The sequence below is a fragment of the Bactrocera tryoni genome, chromosome 1, assembly GCF_016617805.1.
Source record: "Bactrocera tryoni isolate S06 chromosome 1, CSIRO_BtryS06_freeze2, whole genome shotgun sequence".
NCBI lineage: Eukaryota > Metazoa > Arthropoda > Insecta > Diptera > Tephritidae > Bactrocera > Bactrocera tryoni.
In genome coordinates, this window is record NC_052499.1 from 64,930,092 (window position 1) to 64,954,134 (window position 24,043).

At 37.5% G+C, this 24,043-nt stretch overlaps 1 protein-coding gene across 1 annotated transcript; it reads left to right on the forward strand.

Annotated features, from left to right (window-relative positions):
- The first annotated feature begins 1,303 nt into the window (after positions 1-1,303).
- On the forward strand, positions 1,304-23,491 carry LOC120782164. The gene is made up of 10 exons (XM_040114300.1): positions 1,304-1,486; positions 5,402-5,682; positions 10,292-10,690; positions 10,826-11,015; positions 16,738-17,026; positions 19,829-20,009; positions 20,100-20,313; positions 20,449-20,655; positions 22,320-23,119; positions 23,191-23,491. The coding sequence occupies exons 2-10, from the start codon at positions 5,553-5,555 to the stop codon at positions 23,415-23,417; spliced, it is 2,637 nt and encodes an 878-aa protein (XP_039970234.1). The 5' UTR covers positions 1,304-1,486; positions 5,402-5,552; the 3' UTR covers positions 23,418-23,491.
- Positions 23,492-24,043: the final 552 nt, after the last annotated feature.

The following is a 24,043-nucleotide window of genomic DNA, read 5'->3' on the forward strand; positions in this document are numbered from 1 at the left end:
CACCACGAATCCCACACCGAACATGCGCTCCTTTTGTGTAGGGGATGTTTCGCCTTCTCACTTTAGCTCGCCTTCAAACGGATGTTCTTAGGCTATCCAGAGGATACTTGGTCAAAGATCGGAAGTAGTGAGCTGCTTGAGCCATATGTAAAAGAATCGTGTCTGGCCACTCCCAAGTGAATGGCGCTCAGAGAACTTTTCTCACTTGCGTGAACTTCTATACATGGCTCCATCCTTTAATATTTTACATTACATATAATTTGTACCTCAGTTTAATAACTCTGAGATTAGTGCAAAACAATTAATTTTTTTAACGAAATCGTTTTAAATTGATTTCTAGCAGTAAATTGGTATTTTCTATGACTGGAAATTTAAAATGGCTAACAAGTAACTGACTATTTTGTAGTTTCATTCCTCTGGTGCAATTTTTCTCCAACCTAACCTACCGTTCTATTCAGTTCAAAGGTAATAGCTGATCTCCCTCAGGAATTTTATTTCACACCACTGTACGCTAACTCGCATGCAATTCTCAGGTAATCAATTAAAAAGCGCATATAAATGCGAATAGCTCATGTAATGCCCTTTAGAATCGCTAGAAGCTAGTACTTCCCTTTTACTACCCCCGCCGTACCCTTCCACGCTAGCATTAAGCGACTTGGCATGAACGTGAAATTCGCAAGGCAACATGAGAAGTACACAAATACAAAAAATATATGTGTCGGTGTGTGCGTTTTTAGTTGCAAATATGTTAAAAATGTGTTTAGCTTAAACTAACTGCACTCATATACCTTAGACTCTAATCATTTGACGAGCGAGTTAATTGACACAACTGGATGCTGAGCTCAGCTAGTTAACAGGGCTCGAGTATCCCATAACAATTAGAATTTGCACACCTAGGTTCAATTTCCCCACTGGAGAGGAGTGAGTACTCATACGCCAGAGAGCACGCCCAGCGAGACCGCATTATCAAGCCACTGTCCGCTGTATGCCACTCAAAGGCTTGCCCACCCACACCCCCTCACAGGTAGGTAAACAAAATAAATTTATTTTTAACGCAAATACCCATATACATATATGCACACACATACACATGCTTTTCTTTAAATGTTGTTAGCGCCGTTAAAAGTGAGCGCGATTTGCGGCCAACGAAAGTGAGTGCACGCTGAGCGTTTGGCTCTAAGCTTGTGCGTGCCAGCAAACAGAGGCTAAGCTGAGTGTTGGGCGCGAGTATTTGATTTGAATTGAATTGTCAACTTGAAAAATTGTGTTTTTGTATTTACAATTTTATTTGCGAGTTAAAAGCGCAACGTTTAACAAGCTTAACTGGCGCGGCGCGCGTTCGTCGCGATAAAGTTTATGTAATTGAAAATTGTAAAAGTTTAGCTGCAAAGTTTTTATGAAATCCAAAGAATGCAAATGCGATAGTTAAAAGCGAAATGATAACTAATTACTATTGCATAATTATCAATATTTAATTGGTGCCGAAGTGAGTTAATTAAGAAAAGTGTGCGTGCAACGGCCAAGAATTGTGTTAAAAGTTTGCGAAAAGTTATAAAACTGCTGCGATATAAAAAAGATATTGAAACAAAAAAAATGTTAAATATTTTGACAAATAAATGTTATTTCATAGAAAATCGCTGGATTTGATTTCAGTATGAAAGTATAGTGCAATAATTATTACTTAATTAAACTGTGTATGAGTCCCTTTAAACTTGCAAAAAATTAATGAAAAACAAGTTAGGAAGAGCTAAGTTCAAATATAATCGAACATTTCACACATTTTATACTTTTGAAACTTGCAAGGACTAAAGCTTGGGAAGTACCTAGAAGTACATAAGACTTGTTAGTTATATGGGTTCGAGGACGAGTTTTCGTTGAATCTGAAAAACAACAAAAATAATAAAGAAATGATATCTAGTAGTCTAAAAAGTCTTTTCGTAGTTCTAATCAAACTTCAACTTATTTTTTTAATTTTTATAGTAATAAATAAATAAACAAATAAGTACCATTTTGATCTACCACTTTTTGTCATATTTTTGCTATAGACATTATTCAATCAGAGTAAAACTTTCATTAGTGTAAATCGAAATTTCGAAATTACCAGAACGGAAGCGAGTGAACCATTGTTGTGCTGATACAGCATCGTCTCCATAAAATTCACAAATTTCATTGGTGGCTTGTGTGGCATTCTTCCCTTTTGTTTATACAAACATTTCAAAATATAGCGAATTTCTCATTATTTTCACTCATTTTTGAACACCTGTAACCATTTTCAACTCCCCCGAACTTAATTTTTTTTGGTTAAATGAAGCTTAAAATCTCACCTTTCCAACACTATATGGTATGACACAATGGGATTGGCAGCACTGGAGATATACAAACGACTACAACGACATCTATTAACAAAATACGAAAAGACTTTTTCGACTACCAATATAATGCAAATATATATATGTGTATAAATTAATTATTATGATGCATGAGAGAGGGAGAGAGCTCCCAGCTTATACCAAGCATCTGTCTACACGCATACAAAGCTTTCCTCACTCTTTCTTCGACGTTGTGCTTCCACAACAGTTTGCTGTTCAAGACTACGCCAAGGTACTTGGTGCGGTCCTTGAGAGAGCGTTGTATCCCATTTATAGACGAGAACCTCAATAGAGGAACTTTGTGCTTTCTTTTGAACACCAGCAGATCCGTTTTCTCCGGGTTCAACCTCAGACCCGCTAGCGTTGCCCAGTTCTGGACTGTATTGAAAATGGTGGTCATATTACTGCTAATCTTCTGCAGACACGTTCTCGCTATTAAGATGGCAATGCCGTCTGCATATGCCACTATCTTAGGGGCTCTGCCTTCAAAGTTCCTTAACAGTTTATTCACGACTAATGGTCATAGAAGCGGAGATAGCACTCCACCTTGGAGAATACCTGTACAAACTTCCTTGGTCATTTTAGCGTCATTCCGTTCTGCTCTTATCCATCTAAAGGCCAAACGACTTCTGATCCAACGTTGTATAGCAGGACCAATACGTATTGACTGGATACTGTTCAGAATAGATTCCGTATTCCTTATATTCAAGAGCCCTTTCGATATTAAACACCAGTGTTGGAACTTTGCTGAGGACAAGTAGCTCAGTAGATATCTTGCGTTCTGCTTTAGTTAAAAACTATCTCGCAATCGCACATTAAGCGGTCATCGATCAGCGACTGCCAGGCGCACGCATGGTCCATCGGTCCTGTGCTAAAACGCAAAACGCCAATGGTGATCCAACACGGTCCCATTCCGTTGTGAGCAGGGCAAGCGTGTATCTCTGGCTAGGTCTTCGACTTTGCAGTTGCCAACAATACCATTGCGACCAGGCACCCAAACGACTCTGATTCACTAGCTTTGAACGCGCAAATATTTCCCCTCTGCTGTCGGAGTGAATGTTCGTCTCCCTGAAAGAGGCTGAACATTACAGCAATACGTCTACCGCCTCTGTCTGATAAAGGCTACAGTGATCCGATAGCCTAAAGCTAATATTGACGGAATGTTCCCTATAGAAAATTCCCCTCCAACCTTCCCTCCTAGCTTCGAACTATCCGTGAAAAATCTCTCTACAGAGCTTTTTAGCTACCGTCACACGTTTCCTCACAAGGCCTTAAGAGTTCGCTGGAGACCCCGAGACTCCCATGAACTTAGCAGAGGTAGATTTCATCTCCCTAGACCGATCTCCTAAGACCGTTCAGTTTAACCGCGGTCAGTTTCGATCAGCTTTCCCTCACGTCCTTATTTAATTTATTTTATATGTTACTATTCACAGCTATTGGGTGCCCACTTAGCTAAGGTTTTAACGGGTATAAACCCATACACCAATTCTGCAGGGTGTTAATACCTTTTTTTTCAAATCTGTAATTAAAAACATTTTCCATTCTCTAAACCCAAATACCGTATTGAAAAATCAAAAATAAATTTTAAGTCCGAAATACCATCATCATCTTTAATACTCTAGAGCAATGGTCGGATATTCAAACGATTATACAGGTCCACGAAAAAAATTGTTGAGGAGTTCATTTCACCACACTTGCCATATTATTTATTTTTAGGGTCGCTAAACAAGTATCCGAAGTCCGCTTTAGCCGATCAAGACGTCATAATTTTTTTCTAACCTCAAAAGACATGGTGTACTTTAAGTGGCAAATCCAACTTTTAAAACTTTTTAATTATTGACGATTTTGCTTGGAACTTGTTATACGAAGGTTTTCAAAGTCGCTGATTACGAATCTGACCTTTGTTTTTGAAAATTCAAAATGGTGAATACAAGATGGCGAGCGAAAAATTAAAAATTGTAAGGGGTTTTATGGATCGCTGACTACGAATAAAATAATATAAAACCTTAATTTAGTGATTCTCTATTGCTCTGCACTGTCTCAGAAATGAATAAACTATATAAAATAATAAAATTTCATATTAAATTGAAATAAATTTCTGCAAAATTTATATGCAGAATATGAATTTCCATAATTTTTTCCAAACTAATACATACATATGTTTTTCTCTCCATAAATCAATCAGAATTTTCAATATCAGTTAAAATAATAGTGTAATCTCGATTACAATATGCATGCATACATAATTTAATAACGGCATATTTATTCAATTCTCAAGGGTATATAATCATAGGATTTTAGCTAAAAGCTAATTGCTTGTTGAATTTATTTAAAGTGCTTGTGAAATCATGGTAAATTCGAAACGCCGCAAACACCGAGAAAATTTTATGAGGCACACAGTAGTGTAAACATTTAGATACATATACCTATGTAAATTGTTGTATATAATATATGTATATGAAGGTATATATATAGATGTATTGTTGCAAATTGAATATTTGTAATTTATATGACAACAACAACAACAACAACAAAAGCTCACTAAATGTGCCAACAAAATTCGGTTGCATGCAGCATCGACACACATGCAAACAAACATACATATACATATATGTACATACATATATATATACATATGCATGTAAATGATATATATATTGAGTAAAATTAATCTACAATGTTACATATTTACACACGTGACTGCCACTTTACGAATCAAAAGTGCTAATTGTGCCGAATTCGCAAATACAAATATACTTATGTACATATATACATACATATATTTAAATGAAAACGTATAAATATAAACAGTTAACCCACTAAATGTTGTTTGTGCGCCATTTTGCAAATACAATTGTTACCATAAATTCCATTGTCAAACTAAAATTATTGCAAACGTGTGTGTATGTGTGCGTAAGTTTTATCAAATTGTGAATTTTCACACACTCACGTACTTATATGTATATGCGTGTGTGTGTGTTGGCTTTTATTGTGCTCTGTGTTTGCAAATCATTATTGCTATCATCGTTTAGTTTTGAATGCCGCCTACATCGGTGCAACAGTTAATCAATAAGTGTTCAGTGTTCAAATTGAAAGCAGAAATTCATGCACGCGCACACATATACATAAAAAGCCACAGTGCAACATAGTATTTGTGCTGCACAAACGAGCGTAAGCACCAAAATGCCAAAGTCATCGACGCCACCAGCCGCTCAGCTGCATCTGTCCACATTGTCACAGCGACAGCCTTTCAAACGCCTACTCGCCACAGTGTTGCTGCTTTGCTGCCTGCAATTGTTGCACATCAACTGCCGTAAGTTTTATTTGATTTTAGACGAAATTTTCGGTAATTATGCTTTTGGTTGACCATTTATTTAATAATGTCATGTTATCAGTCAAATACGGACTGGCATTTGCAATCGAGCACAAAATTATTTATAATAAAATGACAACCGAACTTGCTAATGACATTACTACATACATATGTGCTCGAGAGAAGAAGAAAACACTTAGTTTGGTGAAGAAATTTGTCGTTGGAGATCAGTGCTCGTTATTAGAAACATTGCTGACCGACAATACTATTTTTGACAACTACTTACCCTATGCTTAAAACTTTATATTTATTAACGAAGGTATCCATTTTAGGAAAATTCATTCATTAGCAGGTTCAACAGAAGTTAAAATATATCCTTTGAACAAATCGGTCGGACTCGGTCTTCAATGAAACTTCGAATCGACGACCAAAAATTTTTCTTTTTCCTCTTTCTTAAGTTCATGTGAAATTTGATCTCCATATGTCAATTAGTGTGTGTTGGCTAACTGCTTTTTTATGACGTGAACAGTATTTCTGACGATTTGAAAAAAAAAAATTAAGATTAAGAACGAATTTGCTAAAGATTCCGTTTTTCCATTGTACAAGGTGCGTTCCAAAGTCAACAGGACAGGACAGAAAAAAAAACAGAACAAATGGTTTTTCGGCAAAATCAATTTATTTTATTCAAAATAGTCATCTTCTGCTTCAATACAGCTTTTTGCACGGTCCAAAAGCATGTAGAACGAGTGTTTTAGCTCGTTGGCCGGTATGGCCGCCAGTATGCCGATGCAAGCCTTTTGAATGGCCTCTACGTCTACATAGCGCATTCCTTTCACGAGCAAATGCATTTCTTCGAAAAGGAAGAAGTCGCACGGTGCTATATCAGGTGAATACGGGGATTGGTTAATGGTTAAAATGTTATTTTTGGTCAAATAATCGGTCACAAGCGTCGATCGATGAGACGGCGCATTATCGTGCAACAAACGCCAACTTTCATCTTCGCGATATTCGGGCCGAACACGGCGCACCAAACGCTTCGAAACTACAAGGTAGAATACCGCATTAGCGTTTTGGCTGGGTGGAACAAATTCTTTGTGGACTATACCCTTGGAATCATAAAAACAAATCAGCATTGTCTTCAATTTGGACTTTTCCATGCGCGATTTTTTGTGTGTTCGGCTCGTCCGGTGCCTTCTATTCAGCACTCTGGCGTTTCGATTCCGGATCATATTGGAAACACCACGTTTCGTCACCAGTCGCAATTTTGTAAAGGAAGTTTTTGTCCTTTTTGACCTCTTTAATGATGTCCTTCGAATGTTGGATTCTGAGCAATTCAAGAACAACTTGAAGAGCTGCCATTTTATCTAGAAAAAAACAACTGTTTGGTGTGGTTTGTGGGCTGTTGAATTTATCGGTACATATTTCTTCAAAAAATGCCATTGAGAACGTCACCATCAATGGCGATCGTTACCGTACCATGATAATCGACTATTTGATTCCTGCAATCGAAAATCGTTTTCTCGGCGACATTTAGTTTTAACAAGACGGAGCCACTTCCAACACATCGCTTTAATCTGTGGAGATACTTATGTAAAGTCCAAAGCCTTTGCGGACAATCCCGCTTCAATTCAGGCCAAGCAAAACATCAGACGCGGCATTCATCAGTTACAAGTCGAAATGCTCGAATGAATCATCGAAAATTGGACTCAACGGATTTACCCATTACATTTGAAAAACCCAGACATTTTCTTTAAAAATAAGTTTGCCGGGGTGAATAGTAAAGCTACTTGTGAAATGTATCAAACCACTAAAGCATATATAAGTAGATGCCATACAAACTGAACGGTCGGAAGGAAGTGCTTGTATGAAAAATTTTTCCATTTGAGGAAATATCTTCACGAAATTCGCCACGGTTTATTGTCCAAGGTAATGGTGGAATCTCCGCAAAAATTGTCCAGATCGAGTCATTATAACATATGCTGTAAAGACCGATTAAAGTTCTTTTGATGAATATTTTGTATATGTGAAGGGTATTACAGCTTCGGTGCAACAGATGTTAACACTTTCTCTTGTTTTGTGTTATTACGGCCTCCTTTATAGCTAATATTCTATTCAACCCAAAATACTCGCTAGAAAATTTTCAGAAGTAAATATAAACTTATTCCATTTTTCCATTTGGTAGCCTGCAGTAATATCTTTGAAAAATTTAGTGGAAACGAATTAACTTTCTATATTCTCTCATAGTTTATAGAAAAACATTATTACTTCATAAAATGATTCAATGAGAGTTCAGGGCACTAGACGGCATTAATCATTTTTTTATTTTCTGTCTAAAGTTTAAATGGAACTCGGGCATACGCACATAGATACATATAAACTACACTTGCTCAATTAAAGCGAAATGTATTTTTAACTGCTTAGTAGATGTTAGCTCTACAATACACATCTAAGTACGATTACATAGAGCTACAAATAGAATTTGTAGGCACAAAAAACATATCTTCATTTAGATATTCTCTTGTTCTCATCTAATTCTCTCCAACTAATTTATTTGCATGCAAACTTCACACAATAAAATTGCTTTATTTTAACAACAAAAAGATTTTAAACTTTGTACGCATATTCCATGAGTAAGCACGGAGCATTCTATACGTACGCTGTGACTTCAATGCAAGGCCAGAGAAATAAATAATGATTTGAAATAAAAAAGTGTGTTAAAACCGTATTCTAAATGAAGAAAGATTTAATAGCACGGTATAAAGAAAATTGTTCCGCTTTTTTAGAGTTTAAAGTTGACTAATTGAAATTATTAAAACTGAAAAGAGAAAGACGGTGCGTATGAGTGATCTAAATTCCTGCACCGCATATACATATAATATGTAACGTATGTACTATAGAGTACAGTTAGTATATAGAGTACAGTTAGAGAGTATAAGAAAACTTACAAGTTAAAATTTTTTCAAAGTTTTAAAATTGATTGGAATTTCTTTTGCAATGTTTAAAGAAAAACAGAAAGGAAGTAAGTAAATTTTCTTTAGGCAACAAAGGGGAAAAATATATGTACTATATTCTAACACACTCTCAATAACAGTCACACTATAATGGACCGACTTAAATAATTTTTTTTGTGATTTTGTATTTTTTCAATTCTTTGTTGACACTTTCAATTAACTTCTTTTTAAAATTACTCCTACGGACTACACTTTTTTCTGTCCATAAATCTTCCGCAGAATCTTTCTCTCGAAAAATCGTAACGCTGACTCATCAGATTGTCATCGTCCATGTCTCTGCACCATATAACAGGACAGGGATGATGAGTTTGGTCTTTGCTCGTCGAGAGAGGACTTTACTTCTCAATTGCCTACTCAGTCCGAAGTAGCACCTGTTGACAAGAGTTGTTCTACGAGAAAGGTCGAATGGATGACAGCTAATAAACAAAGAAACATATTATTTCAAGCTTAAAGGTACTATTTAGCGAACTTCGATTCGGCTAATATGAAGTAGTCTAGTTATCGAAACGAATGTGCCTTGGTCATAACATAAACAATGTGTTGACTACTAAAGGGTAATCCATTTCGACGTTCTCTACTACAAATTTATTGAAGAATGTTTTCATTCGAATGAACATTTTTTGGCATTAATTTTTTGAAGATTGTCGCTTTCAAATGGCCGCGGCTACATCGCAGACAGTCCATCCATTGAGTCCAATTTTCGATGCATCGGTCGAGCATTTCTACTGGTAACTGGTGAATAACAAGAGTGCTGTTTTGCTCCAAGGCCTGAATGCAAAATTCTTACGAAGTGATATCACACGATCTTGATGGCTATCGACTGGCTCAAAACGTGAAATTATCTGTTCACCGAAGTGTTCTCTCAATAAATCCATTGATTGATGCAATGTGTGGGAAGTGGCGCCGTCTTTTTGAAACCAAATGACGACGAGATCGGGAGCTTCATTTTCAAGCATCAAAGAGTCGGTTATCATAGTACAATAACGGTCGCCATTGATCTTCTTGGAATTTTCCATAGATTCTATAGAGTGAAATGATGTCGCTTGGGAGGGTCGAGCGGTTTCAGTTCTTTTACAGGCTGTATTTTGTATGCTTTCAATTTAAGATCTCGACGTAAAATGCGCAATGCCATACGTCAGTCCGAATTGCTGCGAATGGCGCCGAATCGAGCCTCCACGGTCTTCGTGTACATTCTCAGCTACGGCCGGTATATCTTCGTTACTACATGCTGGACATGGCCTATTCGGTCGAATATCATCCAATAATGAATGCTGGGTCTCAAGGTGGGTGAGGATAAGTATAATAGTATGCTCGATATGCCGATTATGTTGGCCATAAGTTGAGCGAAGCGCGCTTCGGTACAGACCGTGAGTTTTTATAATAAAGTAGAATTGTTTAAAAGCGTTTTCCAGTTGTAAGTCTTTCGAAAATTCCAAACAATACTGAACAAAAATAACAAATAGCTTGACACAACTCACACGTGATCTGTCAAAAAATGCCTAATGACTACTCTAATAATATTATTTGTCAACTTCTTTGCTACTTTTCTGCAATAAACTCAAACTTTTATTTAACCATTTAACCATGTCTCTTTTCAGATGCCCTACTACTCAAGTGTCCACTTTATCAAATGCGCCTACAGAAAATTGTTGGCTTCCGGCCGCCACTGGAATATCTAACCGAACAAAACCTCATCTACGCGCCGACGTATAATTTCAAGGATCGCAATCGCCACAGACGCGAAAGTTACAGCGTTGTAGGTGCGACAGATGGTCAAAGTCACGAACTGGCGATAGCCTGCGAAACCGCGAGCGCCATTTGTTGGCGTTTATGTAATGAGGACAGCGATTGTATTGCCTATGTCCATCTGCTGGACACGAACCAATGCTATGGCTATACGTACTTTGACCGTCAGCCACGCTACCAAGCGATTGCCAATGAACTGCCGTTGGTGGCGGATGCTGAAGCGATTTTCTATGAGAAAACCTGTTTGAAGGGTGAGTGACAAATGACAGAACAAAAAACAAAAAACGAATTGAAGCTAATTTCATTTATTAACTTGGAAATTGTTGAACCGCCATTTGCATGTGCTTGGCTGTGTTTCTGCTTGCCGCTTCCTTTGTCTCGTGCAGTGCCCGAGGTGTGCAAACAACGCAAATGGACGCTGACAAAAATTCCCGGTACGAGTCTGGTGTTTCAGGGAAAGAAGACAATAGCAACGCTGGTCACGCGACGTGAATGCGCCGAAAGTTGTCTCTTTGAAAGCGAATTCAAGTGTTTGTCCGCATCATTTGCGCCATCCTACCGTAATAATCGAGAGAGGTGAGTCATTGTATGCGTGATACATATGTGTGCGTTTGTTCGGATGGTGTACGTGGGTAGTTTTATAAATCTGCGAAATTTTTAATAAAATTACAAAATAAATTCCACTTCTTCGTGCAAGATTGTATTTGCTATCGATATTAGTTTCAGTGGATACCTCTTCATACAAATCGAATATTTAACTAAAAAAATGTATTCCTAATTTTATTTTGTTGATTGAAATTTTATTTCTGAAAAATCGAATCTATTTTGAAATCAAAGGAGTGTAACTTGAATACGTCAACATATCTTCAAGAGAGAACGCCCACTTTTAGTACTCATTTACTCTGAAAGAATCTGCCAGTTTAACAATGTGACTCAAATTCATTTAAAAATTGAGCCCAGAGAAAACCTTTTGATTCCCGTTATATTCGATTGTGGAAATCTGTGCCCCCGACAGGTATTTTTTCAGATTTATCGGTTTACTTGAGGTTTGGTTCAATCCAAGGTGTTTTATGCTATTACAACAACAGGAACATTGACAGCAACTATCGTGCTCTTAAACTCCATGAACATTCTCTCGATGTTATGGGTGTTATCCGCTGATACTTCTGCTACTGGCGCCACTAAAACCAAACCAGAAATCAAAATTCATAAATCGAGAATTTAATTACGCAAAATACGAGTATTTTCCCATTCAAATGAGTATCTTCTGAAGAGCAAGCATAAGCTCTTCAATAATTCTATGATTTATCAAACACAGCCCTTATATGTTTATATAACTTTTAAATTTTACTAAGCACATACATTCAAGGGTGGTGGGGTGTGTTAAATTCCAGCGAAACCGACACAATACGGAAAGAAATTCCAAATGCGAGTTCTATGGCTTTATCGGCTATATTGTCAACGCTGAAAATGGAAAAAGATGCGCCACATTGTTGTTGTTTGTCAGGTATGAGCTCATTGCAATCGCAATTAGTTAGCTCTTTTTAGCGGTTATTTAATACTGCTAGCATTTGTATATGCGATGTGAATTCGATGCAGTAGCTCATTTCAGCCCGCTATTTGCCTGCGCGCATATGTTTTGCTAGGCTTCACTAATTTTATTTCAATAATTATTATTTGCGAATATTTGCTCATCCTCAATACAAATGTGATTTGCATTTTACTATTTGTAAATTGATAAATTATTTCATTATAGGCAAGGTCGAGGCTATTTATGTACTTGGCCGATATGTATATTAGGGTGGGAGAAAAATAATTATTTCTTTTTCGTTTGGTACTCTTAAATGTGTTCACAGATACCTCCATGAGATACTCCAGGTATGAGCTCTTAATTGTAACGTGAAGGTTCTTCTGTTTTCTATTTGTTCTTATCATCAGATAGCTAAATGCACTTCAGGGTATTTGAAAATATATCTCGATTCATAGCTTTTATAGGAAATTATATGATCTTCAGAAAATATTTATGACGATTTTTTGTAAGCAAATTTGAATATTTTCAGTCAAATATATATTATATGAGACATTAACGAGATATTTTTTTCAAATAGTTAGTATCTTGCTTCCAATTCTCTATTAAAAAATAGAAAGCTGTAAGCCTTCCCGTACATAGTTTTCAGAGTACCAAACGAAAAAAAAAACGATTTTGACACACCCTAGTGCATACATTAAACACATATTAGTTTGTGACATCTATACGATATACGTATGCTAATTTGACGAAATCGCACGTTTTACGAATTGCCACGGCCACTTTTTTTCGCTCGACCACCTCCCAACGCCCACACAGATTCACGAAAACCTTTTTACGTGAGCAGTCAAGTGATAGCTCGCCGATAAAATATTTTACTTTTCACTACGTCATTTTTATGGAATGTAGTAGTAGTACGAGCTTCCCTCCCTTTTCAGTGGAATCAGCGAATTAGCAATCAAAGTATAGTATAAGCGATGGATACAAATCTAGTGAGTTAATTCATAGCACTGAGGACGTTTTAGCCGGACATCAAACCTAAAATTAACATGCAGCTTGCACACAACTTACAAAGAATCATTACAGTATGCGAGGCTGCATTATCGTCGTAGGAAAACCAACAGTGGTTGGTTCATAATTCCGGCCTCTTTTTACGAATAGCTTCTTGCAAACGACACATAACACTCAAAGAGTATTTCTTGTTCATAGTTGGTCGGTCGGAGGGAATTTGGAGTGGTGTGGTGCACTCAATAATCGAAAAAAATGTCAACATAACCCCTGCTTTGACTTAGTTTTATTGACTTTCGCTCACCTTTGCCACGATAATCCTCCGATAAACGTCTGATTCCGGGTCGAAAGCATAGATTCAAAACTCATCGCCAGTTATAATAGGTTTCATGAAATCTAGTTAGTCGGAAAGCATTGTTTCACAGACGTTAACGCGACGCTGTCTTTCGATTCGTGATTTCCTCTTTTTTAGACCCAAATGATCTTTGAAAATGGTTTTCACTGATTCTTCCGATATTCCAACGAAGCCAAAAAGATCTCTGACTGTTAATCGTCGATTCACAAGCACCAAATCCTTTATTCTATTGGACGTGTTGATCATCAATTAATGTTGATGGCCGTCCTGGACGTGGTCCATCGTAAACGCGTTCTCGACCCTTTTTGAATAATTTGTATTCATCAAAAACACTTGCTCGCGACAAACAGTTATCGCCGAACACCTTTTCCAAAATTCTGAACGTTTCAGCACCAGAAATTTGATTCCACACACAAAAATTAATGGAACAGCTGTTGCTGAATAATCTAACTCATCGTAAAAAAACGCCGAATGCAATTTAGGTACTTCAGAAAGAGAAGCATATACTAAACATTAATGATTATTTTGATATGACTTTTGGCGCAGAGGTCACTGGCAGTCATATGAACCTAAAAAAAAAGTTTTCGACAAAGAGGTCTTCGCGCGAAATTTTAAATTAAAAAGTCTTACTATTTTTTGCACAATTTTTACTATCATTTGCGGTTTTAGCAACCCAAAATTGACCAGAAAGAGCCTCTAACATCACAGTCAAAAAATGACTGTAAACTAGTGTAATGAAATGATATTGAGAAATGCTTTCGAACTGGCCGTATTTGGCCGAATAAAATCCGAATCCGTTCCGAATCAATAAGTTTAAGTTTAAACTTCGAATACACATTCCACTTTAATAATGGGCAGAAAATTCTACAATTTACAGCAACTACAACAGTAATACATCCGGTCTCGTATGAACTGCCAAAAATATTTATAACTGATGAATAAAAATGTTAACCCACAATAAGGTTTTCACTCGGAACTCGAAGCCAAATCAAACCATTTGGCCAGAAAACTTGAATGGATCTCAAGAAAGTAAAATTTTGACTAATTTCAAACTTCAATCCACGATTTCTTCATTAAGACGGTGATAATCTTTGTTTACAATGATACGAATTTCTCAGAATGTATGGTATTTTTTTGCTATTTAACTATTGTTCGTAACCATACTCGGTACTTCCGTTATAAAAACAAATGGAAAGAATGTGTTTTTCCAAGAATCAAATGATAACAAGTAGACTTAGATAACTTGAAGGAACCTTCCTTAAACTACATGTCTGGATTTAATTATTTTCGAAATAATTTCTTTAGCTTAACTTAGAGGATCAGACATCGATTTGAGAGCCTCTACTTTAAACTACTCTCGAACATCACACACCAACTTGAAGCTAAGATAGCACTAAAGTTGAAATCAAGAGTTTTAAAGCAAGCCAACACCAATTAATTTAGGCCTCTATTTACACAAGCCGTAATTAAAATTCGACATTTGTGAAGAGCGCTAATTATTTGTTTAACTTCATTAATTGTTATTATGTTTTGGCATGCTACGAGTAGGCTCTAATCTGCTATAAGTATTGCTTAGGGTCTATTATGTTGCCTATTTTACTTCCGTTGTCAATTAGAATTTTGAGCCTCAAATTTGGGTAAATTGCTGATCAATAGAGGCTTGCAATGTGTCAGGAAAGCATTCTAAAGACATTTACTAAACTGAAGCCATGTCTACTACTTCCTGTTTTAGAGCACATACAACGAATGACGTAAGCCTTAATATAATCATACTTATTTCAAGCTCAAGATTAAGAAAAAATAGGGAAACATAGTTCATATGTCAAGATGGGATTATGATATGGAGGTATTGGGCTTAAGGTAAACACTGGAAATTTGATTAAGATTTTGCTACTTATCCTTATAATTTACCAATTTCAATATTTGGGGAGAGTTTCCCCAAAAAACCTAAAAGCTATACATTATTACCATCTTAAGTGATACTCCGCGCAGAAAAGGACTTTGAGTGACAAGTACAAAATTATATAAATTTTATATTATTGAGCAGTAAAGTCCTCTCTCGACGAACAAAGACAAAACTCTATTAGTCACTCATTATTCCCGCCCTGCTCTATGGCGCAGAGGCATGAACGATGACAACAGCTGATGAGTTGGCGTTACGAGTTTTCAAGGAAAAGATTCTGGGGGAGATTTATGGTCCTTTGCGAAATTATGACACAACAGCTACGCTGTCTAGATCATGTAGCGCGAATGAATAAAAACACGCCAGCTCTGAGAGTATTTGACGCAGTACCCGTAGGGGGAAGCAGAGGAAGAGGAAGACCTCCACTCCGTTGGAACGATCAGGTGAAGAAGAACCTGACTACACTCGTAATCTCTAATTGGCACCAAACAGCGAAAAGGAAGAACGACTGGGCTCTGTTGTAAACTCGGATATAACCGCATAAATGGTGTCTAAGCCAATAAACAAGAACAAGAAGAAGAAAAACTTTAAAATTTAGTAAGAGGACAATCCCTGAACATCATAAACATTCACGAAAGTTATGGTTTTTGTAGGTTATGTTTGTTTCTAATAGAGTTCTGGCGATATAAGTTAAATTAAAGTTAAAGTTTGATCCAAAAACGGAACCCACTTGGACAGCGTCCTACCATTGGGATACTTAACTTCAATACTCTTAAGTATTGATCGAAAGACCCCCCAACAATAGACAAAGCACTTTGAACCTGCTACAAATTTGTTGAGGCGACTGATATCAGTTACGGCATTTCGCCAAGTTCACCGAAAATATAACTGCCGAGTTGTTTAATGCTCATTCATGCAAAACTTCGACACGAGGAGAAAGTTCCTGGACATTTCCAACTCATCTTCATCCATACAACTTTAACAGCTAGATTCCGAGCAAATTTTCAGCCTTACCGCATACACGCCTTTTGGGCAATAAACAGTATGGACGCCTACAATTGTGGCAAGATAAATCTTATTGAGAGCGTGTAGTTCAGTGGATCTCCTGCCACTGGCGATATTGAACAAATAAAGCTAGTTATCATATTTTAATAAAAATGTGTGTGACATGGATCGGATCAAATTAGGAAATTGAAAGTTATTACCACTTTCCCCCGCTTTTCAGGGACCTTATTTTTTTATATCTTACGATCCATAAGACCAGCTAGGAGCTATAACACAACTCACACCAAAAATGTAAACATAAAAAAGGATTCGCATAAATAAGGCTTATCATTAAAAACAAAACACAGAACTATTTGTTAAACAACATAATCCCAACACTGGTGCACACACACATACTTGCATCCACACAAACATTTCTATACTTTTTATTGCACAGATGCCACAAATCATGTTAACCGCAATTACTATTTTTATGTTTCTAATTTTTTTATTTAAACAGATTCAGCCAACATGTGCCACCCGAGCAACATGCGAGTAACAATCAACAACTACAACAACAGCAGCACCAACAACAAACGCAGCAGAATACATTGGGCCGTTGCATACTGAGCGATAAAGATAAAATGATACAACCCGATGCCTTCCGGGCTGCGCCCTACGATGAAGAATACATGGAAAACCAATGTTACGAACGACCGATCGAGAACGATAGCTGTTCATACGAATTGTATGCGAACAGTAGCTTCATCTATGCGGAAGCAAAGTATTTGGGTTTAACCCAAAAAGAGGTGTGTGTTATTTTGTTAAGCGAGGTATTAATTGATTTCGAAAAAAATCAAACACAAAAACATTGGAAATTAGTTGTAAAAAGTGGAGAAACTCGTGCAGTGATTCGTGCATGATGCAATCGTTTGGAAATTGATTGGAAAGTCAGTGTAAATTAATTTTTACATACATACTTACATATGTATGTTCATATATGTATGTATATCATGTTATAACATGACGTTCTAGTTAGAGGCACTAATATGATATAAAATATTTGAAAAATATTCCATCTATGCTTGATAATTAATATGGATGGGTATGTTGCTAAAAAAATAAGTACAAATTAAAATACATACTTACTAGTATTATTCTGATATGGCAACACCGAATTTAAATGCCAAAAAGTTTACAATAATAAATGCTGAAATGTTATGACCTCGCTTTAAGACTTTACTGTATATCATATCCATTCTTTAACTTAAACCACCGGTACTAGAATCTCAAGACCCCGAAAAGCCAAAAATGATAGAGAATTATATATGTCCACCAAAATAATCTGGGCGAAACGAATTGATTTCCGCTACTTATGTCATACTGAAGTACTCAATTCATATATCGAAATTATTGGTATAAAACACCCGATTTATTTAGGAATTCTTCAAAAAAATGTGCGAGGACAAACAAGTATTTCTCTTCCAACCTTTAGGTACAAGATGTTGTATACAGTACAATAGTTTTGTTTGAGGTAGATATGGGTTTGCATACATATATATAAATGATCTGGATGACGAGACGAGTTGAAATCCGGGTGACTGTGTCGGTCCGTGCAAACTGTAACGTGGCCCCGCACTCGAAGAGGTTTAATGCACATAACTCCTAAACTATTCAAGCTATGATACCGAAATTTGCTCAGTAGAAATCTCTTATGTACCCCTACCGGCGCTGCATGGATAGCATGGGAGCCATTGTAACGGATGATTCAAGTAGCGGTACTTTTTTCAATAGCCTTCTTTTGACAAATCACGCGTGCGTCGTGTCAAGCTGTCATGTTATAATATATTTGTTCAGTATTGTTTGCCACTTCATCATGGAAACACTTACAAGACTTACGCGTGGACAATGTTTACAAATCGTTCAATTTTATTACGAAAATTCACGTTCTTTGAAGACTTTGTTTCGCGCGCTTCGCTCAACTTATGGTCAACATAATCGGCCTACTGAGCTTACTATTCGCAACCCAGCATTAATTATTGGATAGTATTCGACCGAATAGAAAATATAGAAGTCGTGGCTAAGAGTGTACACGAAGTTGTCTCTCCGTGGATAGACGATTCAACGCCGTTCGCAGCACTCGAACTGACGTATGGACTTGGTGCATTTTACATCGAGATCTTAAATTGAAAGCTTACAAAATATAGCTTTTGCAAGAACTGAAGCCGTTCGATCTTCCCAAACTCAATTCCGACCCATTTCTGGCTCAATGTGTATGTAAAGAAGCAAAATTGCCGCATTTGGCACGAAGAGCAACCTGAAGATATTCAAGAGCTAACATTTCATCAAGAAAATCGGTTTGGTGTGGTTTATGGGCCGTTGGTTTCTTTAAAAATGATGCCAGTGCGAACGAAACCGGCAATGGTGACCGTTGTCGCACCATGATAACCGACTATTTGATGCCTGAAATTGAAGCTCGTGATCTCGGTGACATATGCTTTTAACAAGAAGAGGCCACTTTCTGCACATCGCATTAATCAATGGATTTATTGAGAGAACATTTCGGTGATCAAATAATTGCATGTTTTGAACCGGTCGATTAGCCAACAATATCGTGTGATATCACACCATTAGATTGTTTCCTGTGGGCAAATGTGAAGTCTAAAGTCTACGCGGACAATGCCGCTTCGATTCCGGCCTTGGTGCAAAACATCACGCGCGTCATTCGGCAGTTAGCATACTTAGCCCTTCCTTACTTGTTGTAGTATCATTTTGTAGTACAATTTGCTACAAAATAGACTTCAGTCCCTGCGAGATTTTTCCCAGAGACCTCTCTCTTGATATTTGATAACAAAAAAATAATTGGAAAATGGCTTTAAGGTCACTTTAGTTGATTTTTGACAATGTGCTTGTGTCGATTATGTGCGCGGACAACACCACATTTGCGTAGAGTTTGCACATGCCGAAATATTTATGAACGGTATGTCCGAATGCGACCCTTTTATACCTTCAGAGCTATCTTGAACAACTTCATTTCCGGTGATCAAATATAGTTCAACAAGGAACTTAACAGAAGAATTGTCTTTTTATCATTTTTCTTCGAAATGCCAAGGCCCACTAATCTTAACTGTATAGATGTGAGTTTTGCAGGTTAGATCTAACTGCAAATAGATGAAATTCCAGCGAAGCATACTGATAGAAATAATACAATTTCTTAGACTGATGTTTCTCTATGCATTAACTGTATCTAGACATGGTCAGGTTGACTTATAAAAATAGTGTTTCTTTTTCATTAGCGTTATTATAAGCTTTCTAATAAATATTGTAAACTTGGAAACTCTAAAGGGTGCTGGCTTTATATTTAGGCTATCTAGAATTTATATGTAGAATGAAATCCGTTCAACGATCAAAATTACCTCCACCATAACGTTGTCCTACCTAAATTTTAAGTGAGATAACTCTGGGACCATCCTTGTACAATTCCTTCCCTTTATTGAAAACTTAAAGAAACGTACAAAAAAAATTAAAACTTTAAAATTCCTCAAATAACCTCTTCTTAATTTTTGTAATCAATTTTGAAAAATACGAGCATTTGTTCTTTTTCTTTTAAGTGCCAAGCATACTGTTCGCATGAGACGAAATTCTACTGCCAGGGTGTGTCATTCTACTTTGAGCACGATCTAAGCAATTCGGAATGTCTGTTGCACTCCGAGGACATAATTTCCATGGGACCGCGCAGCTTGAAGTTGCGTGAGAAATCTGTCTATATGCGTCGCGTCAAGTGCTTGGATGGTAACTAATACAAATATAAATCTAAAATACACATATAAATGTCTGTAATAACTAAACACCCCAACCGATTCCCTTCTCCTCCCCACACAGTGCAGGTGTTGTGCACACAAGACGAAATGACCATCAAGTATACGCCGAAAGATTGGTTTCACGGCAAAATGTATGTGAGTATGCATTCGGATCACTGTATGGCACAGGGCAACGGCACCAGAAGCACCGTGCTCCGCCTGCCGATCGGTACCGAGGTCAAAGAGAATCGCTGCGGCATATTGCGTGCCTACGAAGTCACCAAAGCATATCAGAGGTAAATAAGCGTGTACCCATATTCGCTTCATTCGCAATCATCGAAGCAAAGTAATAATTTGTCATATTTCGCATCGTCTGTTATTCTTTCTATCTAAATAACCAATTACTCTTGGCTACTTACTGTATATTGCAGAATCTTTATATCCGCTCTTGTGGTAATTCAAAATAATCCGAATGTGCAAACACAAGGTGACCGTCTCATTAAAGTCGGTTGCATAATGAGTAACTCGACGATGCGGCAAGGAGGTACTAATGAGGATGGCAATGATGAGGATGAGGTTGAGGGCGAAGATGTACCGAATGCCATAGCATTGGAATCATCGCTGGAGTTTTCACAACAGTAAGTGGAAATTGGGTAGATAGAAGCTTAGCTCTGTGCTTTTTGAATGCATACACTCCAGCAAAATATTTATTTCAAATGAAGAAATTAGTGCAGTTAGTGTGTGAAATGAGCTTTGCCTATAAAATTCCGTCCGCGCAACCATTTTTCACTTCATAAGTTGCCGCCATTACGAAATACCCAGCACTTTCGTCGAAGAATTCTTCCTATAACTCTGATACCAGTGAACGGTACCAAATCAAACTTAGAGAATCGGAAAATTTGCATCTATTCTCACGACGGATTCTAGCCAGCGCGGACGCTGTTTGTATATTAGACCGATTACGCACGTCGGTGTTATGCGAAACGAGATTATTTCCGGGAGGTATAGCTTAAACAGGTTCAGAAAGGTTATCAATGTCCCAAGAGATAAAATAAGCAGTGTCTTACACTTCGCTGTCTTTCAAAGTCTAAAAAAATCCGTAAATGTTGACCAAGTACATTTAAAACAAATTTTAACTTGATTTTACTCCCAATTGACCACTTAGTCCAAAGTACCACATTTTTAACTGTAACTTGGCATCTTATCAAGGCTGATGTGGCAAAATGTGGACAGGGCTACAAGGTTTACACAAAACTCACTCGATCCTAACAATGCCTAAACTTTATCCCATACACCTTTTCTAGAAAATTAAGTTAAAAAGAGTCCGGACTATCGAATTTCAGATCCCACATGGGCTTTTCAACGATCTACTCATACTTCGAGGAGGAAATAAATGTGCCCAAAAAATTTACAGTTTCTGAAAACCAAGTTCCTAAACAATCCTACATTTGCCGCTTATATTAGGGTTCCCGGACATAAGAACATAGGTGGGAAAATTCAAGTTGGTTGTCATCGAAATCATCTAACGGTAGGCAAAGAAAACGTGATATTTCGACGGCGTTGAATCAAAGAGAGAGGAGTTTTAGATGAATGGGGTTCGCTGGACATACAAAGAGGTGGTTATAGTCATACGGCGGCTCATTACATGCTAAAAATACATTTGGAATGCAGGACGAAGTTGGGCAAATGTCACATCATTATACATCTACTATGGGTAGTGGCTTAAGTCCAAGTACATTCACTGAGAGGGAGACGCTGAAGATGTTGATGGCTCCACTGTGAATGGCGATCAGTACATGTCTAGTTTGCTGCGTACGTAACGTGCTCGGCGTAGTGTTCGAAGTCATAGACGTAATCAAGGAAAGACCTATTGATGCACCTAGGAGGCAACCCCACTTTAAACCGGAACTGTAAGATAGATTTGGAGTAAAACAGGGTGGCTAAACGATAGTTCTGCTGACAATTTTCAAGTCAAATCGTTTCAAACTAACATATATTATTACAGGATACTAGACTTTAATAAGAATATATGCGTCAGAGAGAATAGTAGTTCCCAATCTATCTTAAACACAGTATTTATTATATTCTAATATCTCAAGGTTTGGGTTTTTCGTTCAAGTACCTGTAAAATTCCTGTAATATCATACCTGTAATATCATACTTCCAATTGTGTTGTCTAATTTAAGTAAGAATACAAGGAATTATAGTTTTCAAAATCTTGAATAAGCCGACGATAGAAAATAAAATCTATAATACAAATTTTTAAACCTTAAAATGAGTTTGACTTTTTGTATCATCACAGCACGCTGCCAAATGAGGGTGCACTGCTCTTCAATAGCACCGACGTGCCACTGCTGCCGAAGGTAACGCTACAAATTGTCGATATCTCACATCAACACGAAACGAACGACGTGCAAATCGGGCAAAATCTAGAACTACAAATCATTGCTGAATACTCACCACATCAGCAACAGTTAGTCAATTATGCACTGCCGCCATTGCCCGATTTTCGCGCAACTTCGTTGATCGCCAAAACGCAGGATAATCAAAATTTCGTAAAACTGATCGATGAACGCGGTTGCCCCGTCGATGTAACGGTATTTCCGGCGCTAGAGCGTGTACGCACCACCACACAAAATAAGCTACGTGCACGCTTTCATGCTTTCAAGTTTGCCGGTTCCTCATTGGTGAATTTCGACGTAAAAATACGCTTTTGTATGCAACGTTGTCCGGAGGATATTTGCTATCGCTATGGTAGCACCAATGACAGTGAAAATGTTAGCAACGCATCGAATAATCGTGTGAGACGTCGTCGACGTCAGGTGCAAGCGCGAACGCCGCCACAAGCACAGGAACCACTGCCGCCACTCTCCACACGCTTCAAAGTACAAAATCCCGTCTACGTCTCGACAGTGATGGATGTGGCTGAGGATCAGCTTGAGCAGATGAATTTAACACGTGATTTAAATGCGAAAAATATGTCCATGCAGGATTTGGGCGTACTACCATTGAACTTTAATTTGCACGTGCGTGGCCCCGATCAGGTCAACAGCAACAGCTTTATTTATGGCGAGCGAGGCATCTTGCTGATTGCGGGCATTGGTGTGTGCACTAAAATTAATTTACCACATTTTGTAGTCAATTTTTTTTTCTTTTCTTTTAATTTCATTCAGATCACATGCAATTGGATAATTTTTGCTTGAATCAGAGTCTTCTCATAGCGTTATTGATATTCTGGTTAATCTTCCAAGTCGCGCTAATGTTCAGCTGTTGCTATGTCATACAGAAGTACAAACGTTTGGCGATGATGGACGAGGAACACCGCAAGATCAAAGAGAGTCTAGACTACCTTGAAAGTCGGCGCGTGCACTGGGCGGATCAAGGCGGTTACACACTTTGATTGCGAATATACTTAAATTAACGTATTTTGTATTTCATTGTAAATAAACTTTGATTGTAATATTTAAGTCCAAAGCTTAACTTTCTGTAATGGCGAAAAATTAGGTACAATAGTATATCATAAAAATTATTAATTAAAATTACCGAAGGACCAGAACACCTGCTAATCGACTGCACAGCAGTCTGTAGACGCAGGCTTAGGGCGCTTGGATCCATGTTTCCAAATAAGGATCACATCGCTTCGCTAGCACCCAGCAGAATATTGGACTTTATCAATATGGGGCAATGTGAGTCTTTGTGATTTATGAGAGGGCGCAATAGACCTAAGGTCGCGGGGCAATCTTCGTGTAATAATCAATCAACCGAAGGACACTTAGTTATGCCTTGAACAGGGTATAATAAGTATGCCACAATGTTTAAAACTTCCAGAAAGAAACGTCGGCGGAGGTCCGTGAAATAGTAATTCAGTTCTTTTAGCTAAACATCTGAAATTTTGCGGACGTATTCACCACAGAAGCTGTTCATTTGTAGAAACCGTCGATATCGGATCACTATAACATATAGCTGCCATAAAAAATTATTGCCTTGTATAAAACTTTTTTATTCGACAAGATATCTTCGCGAAAT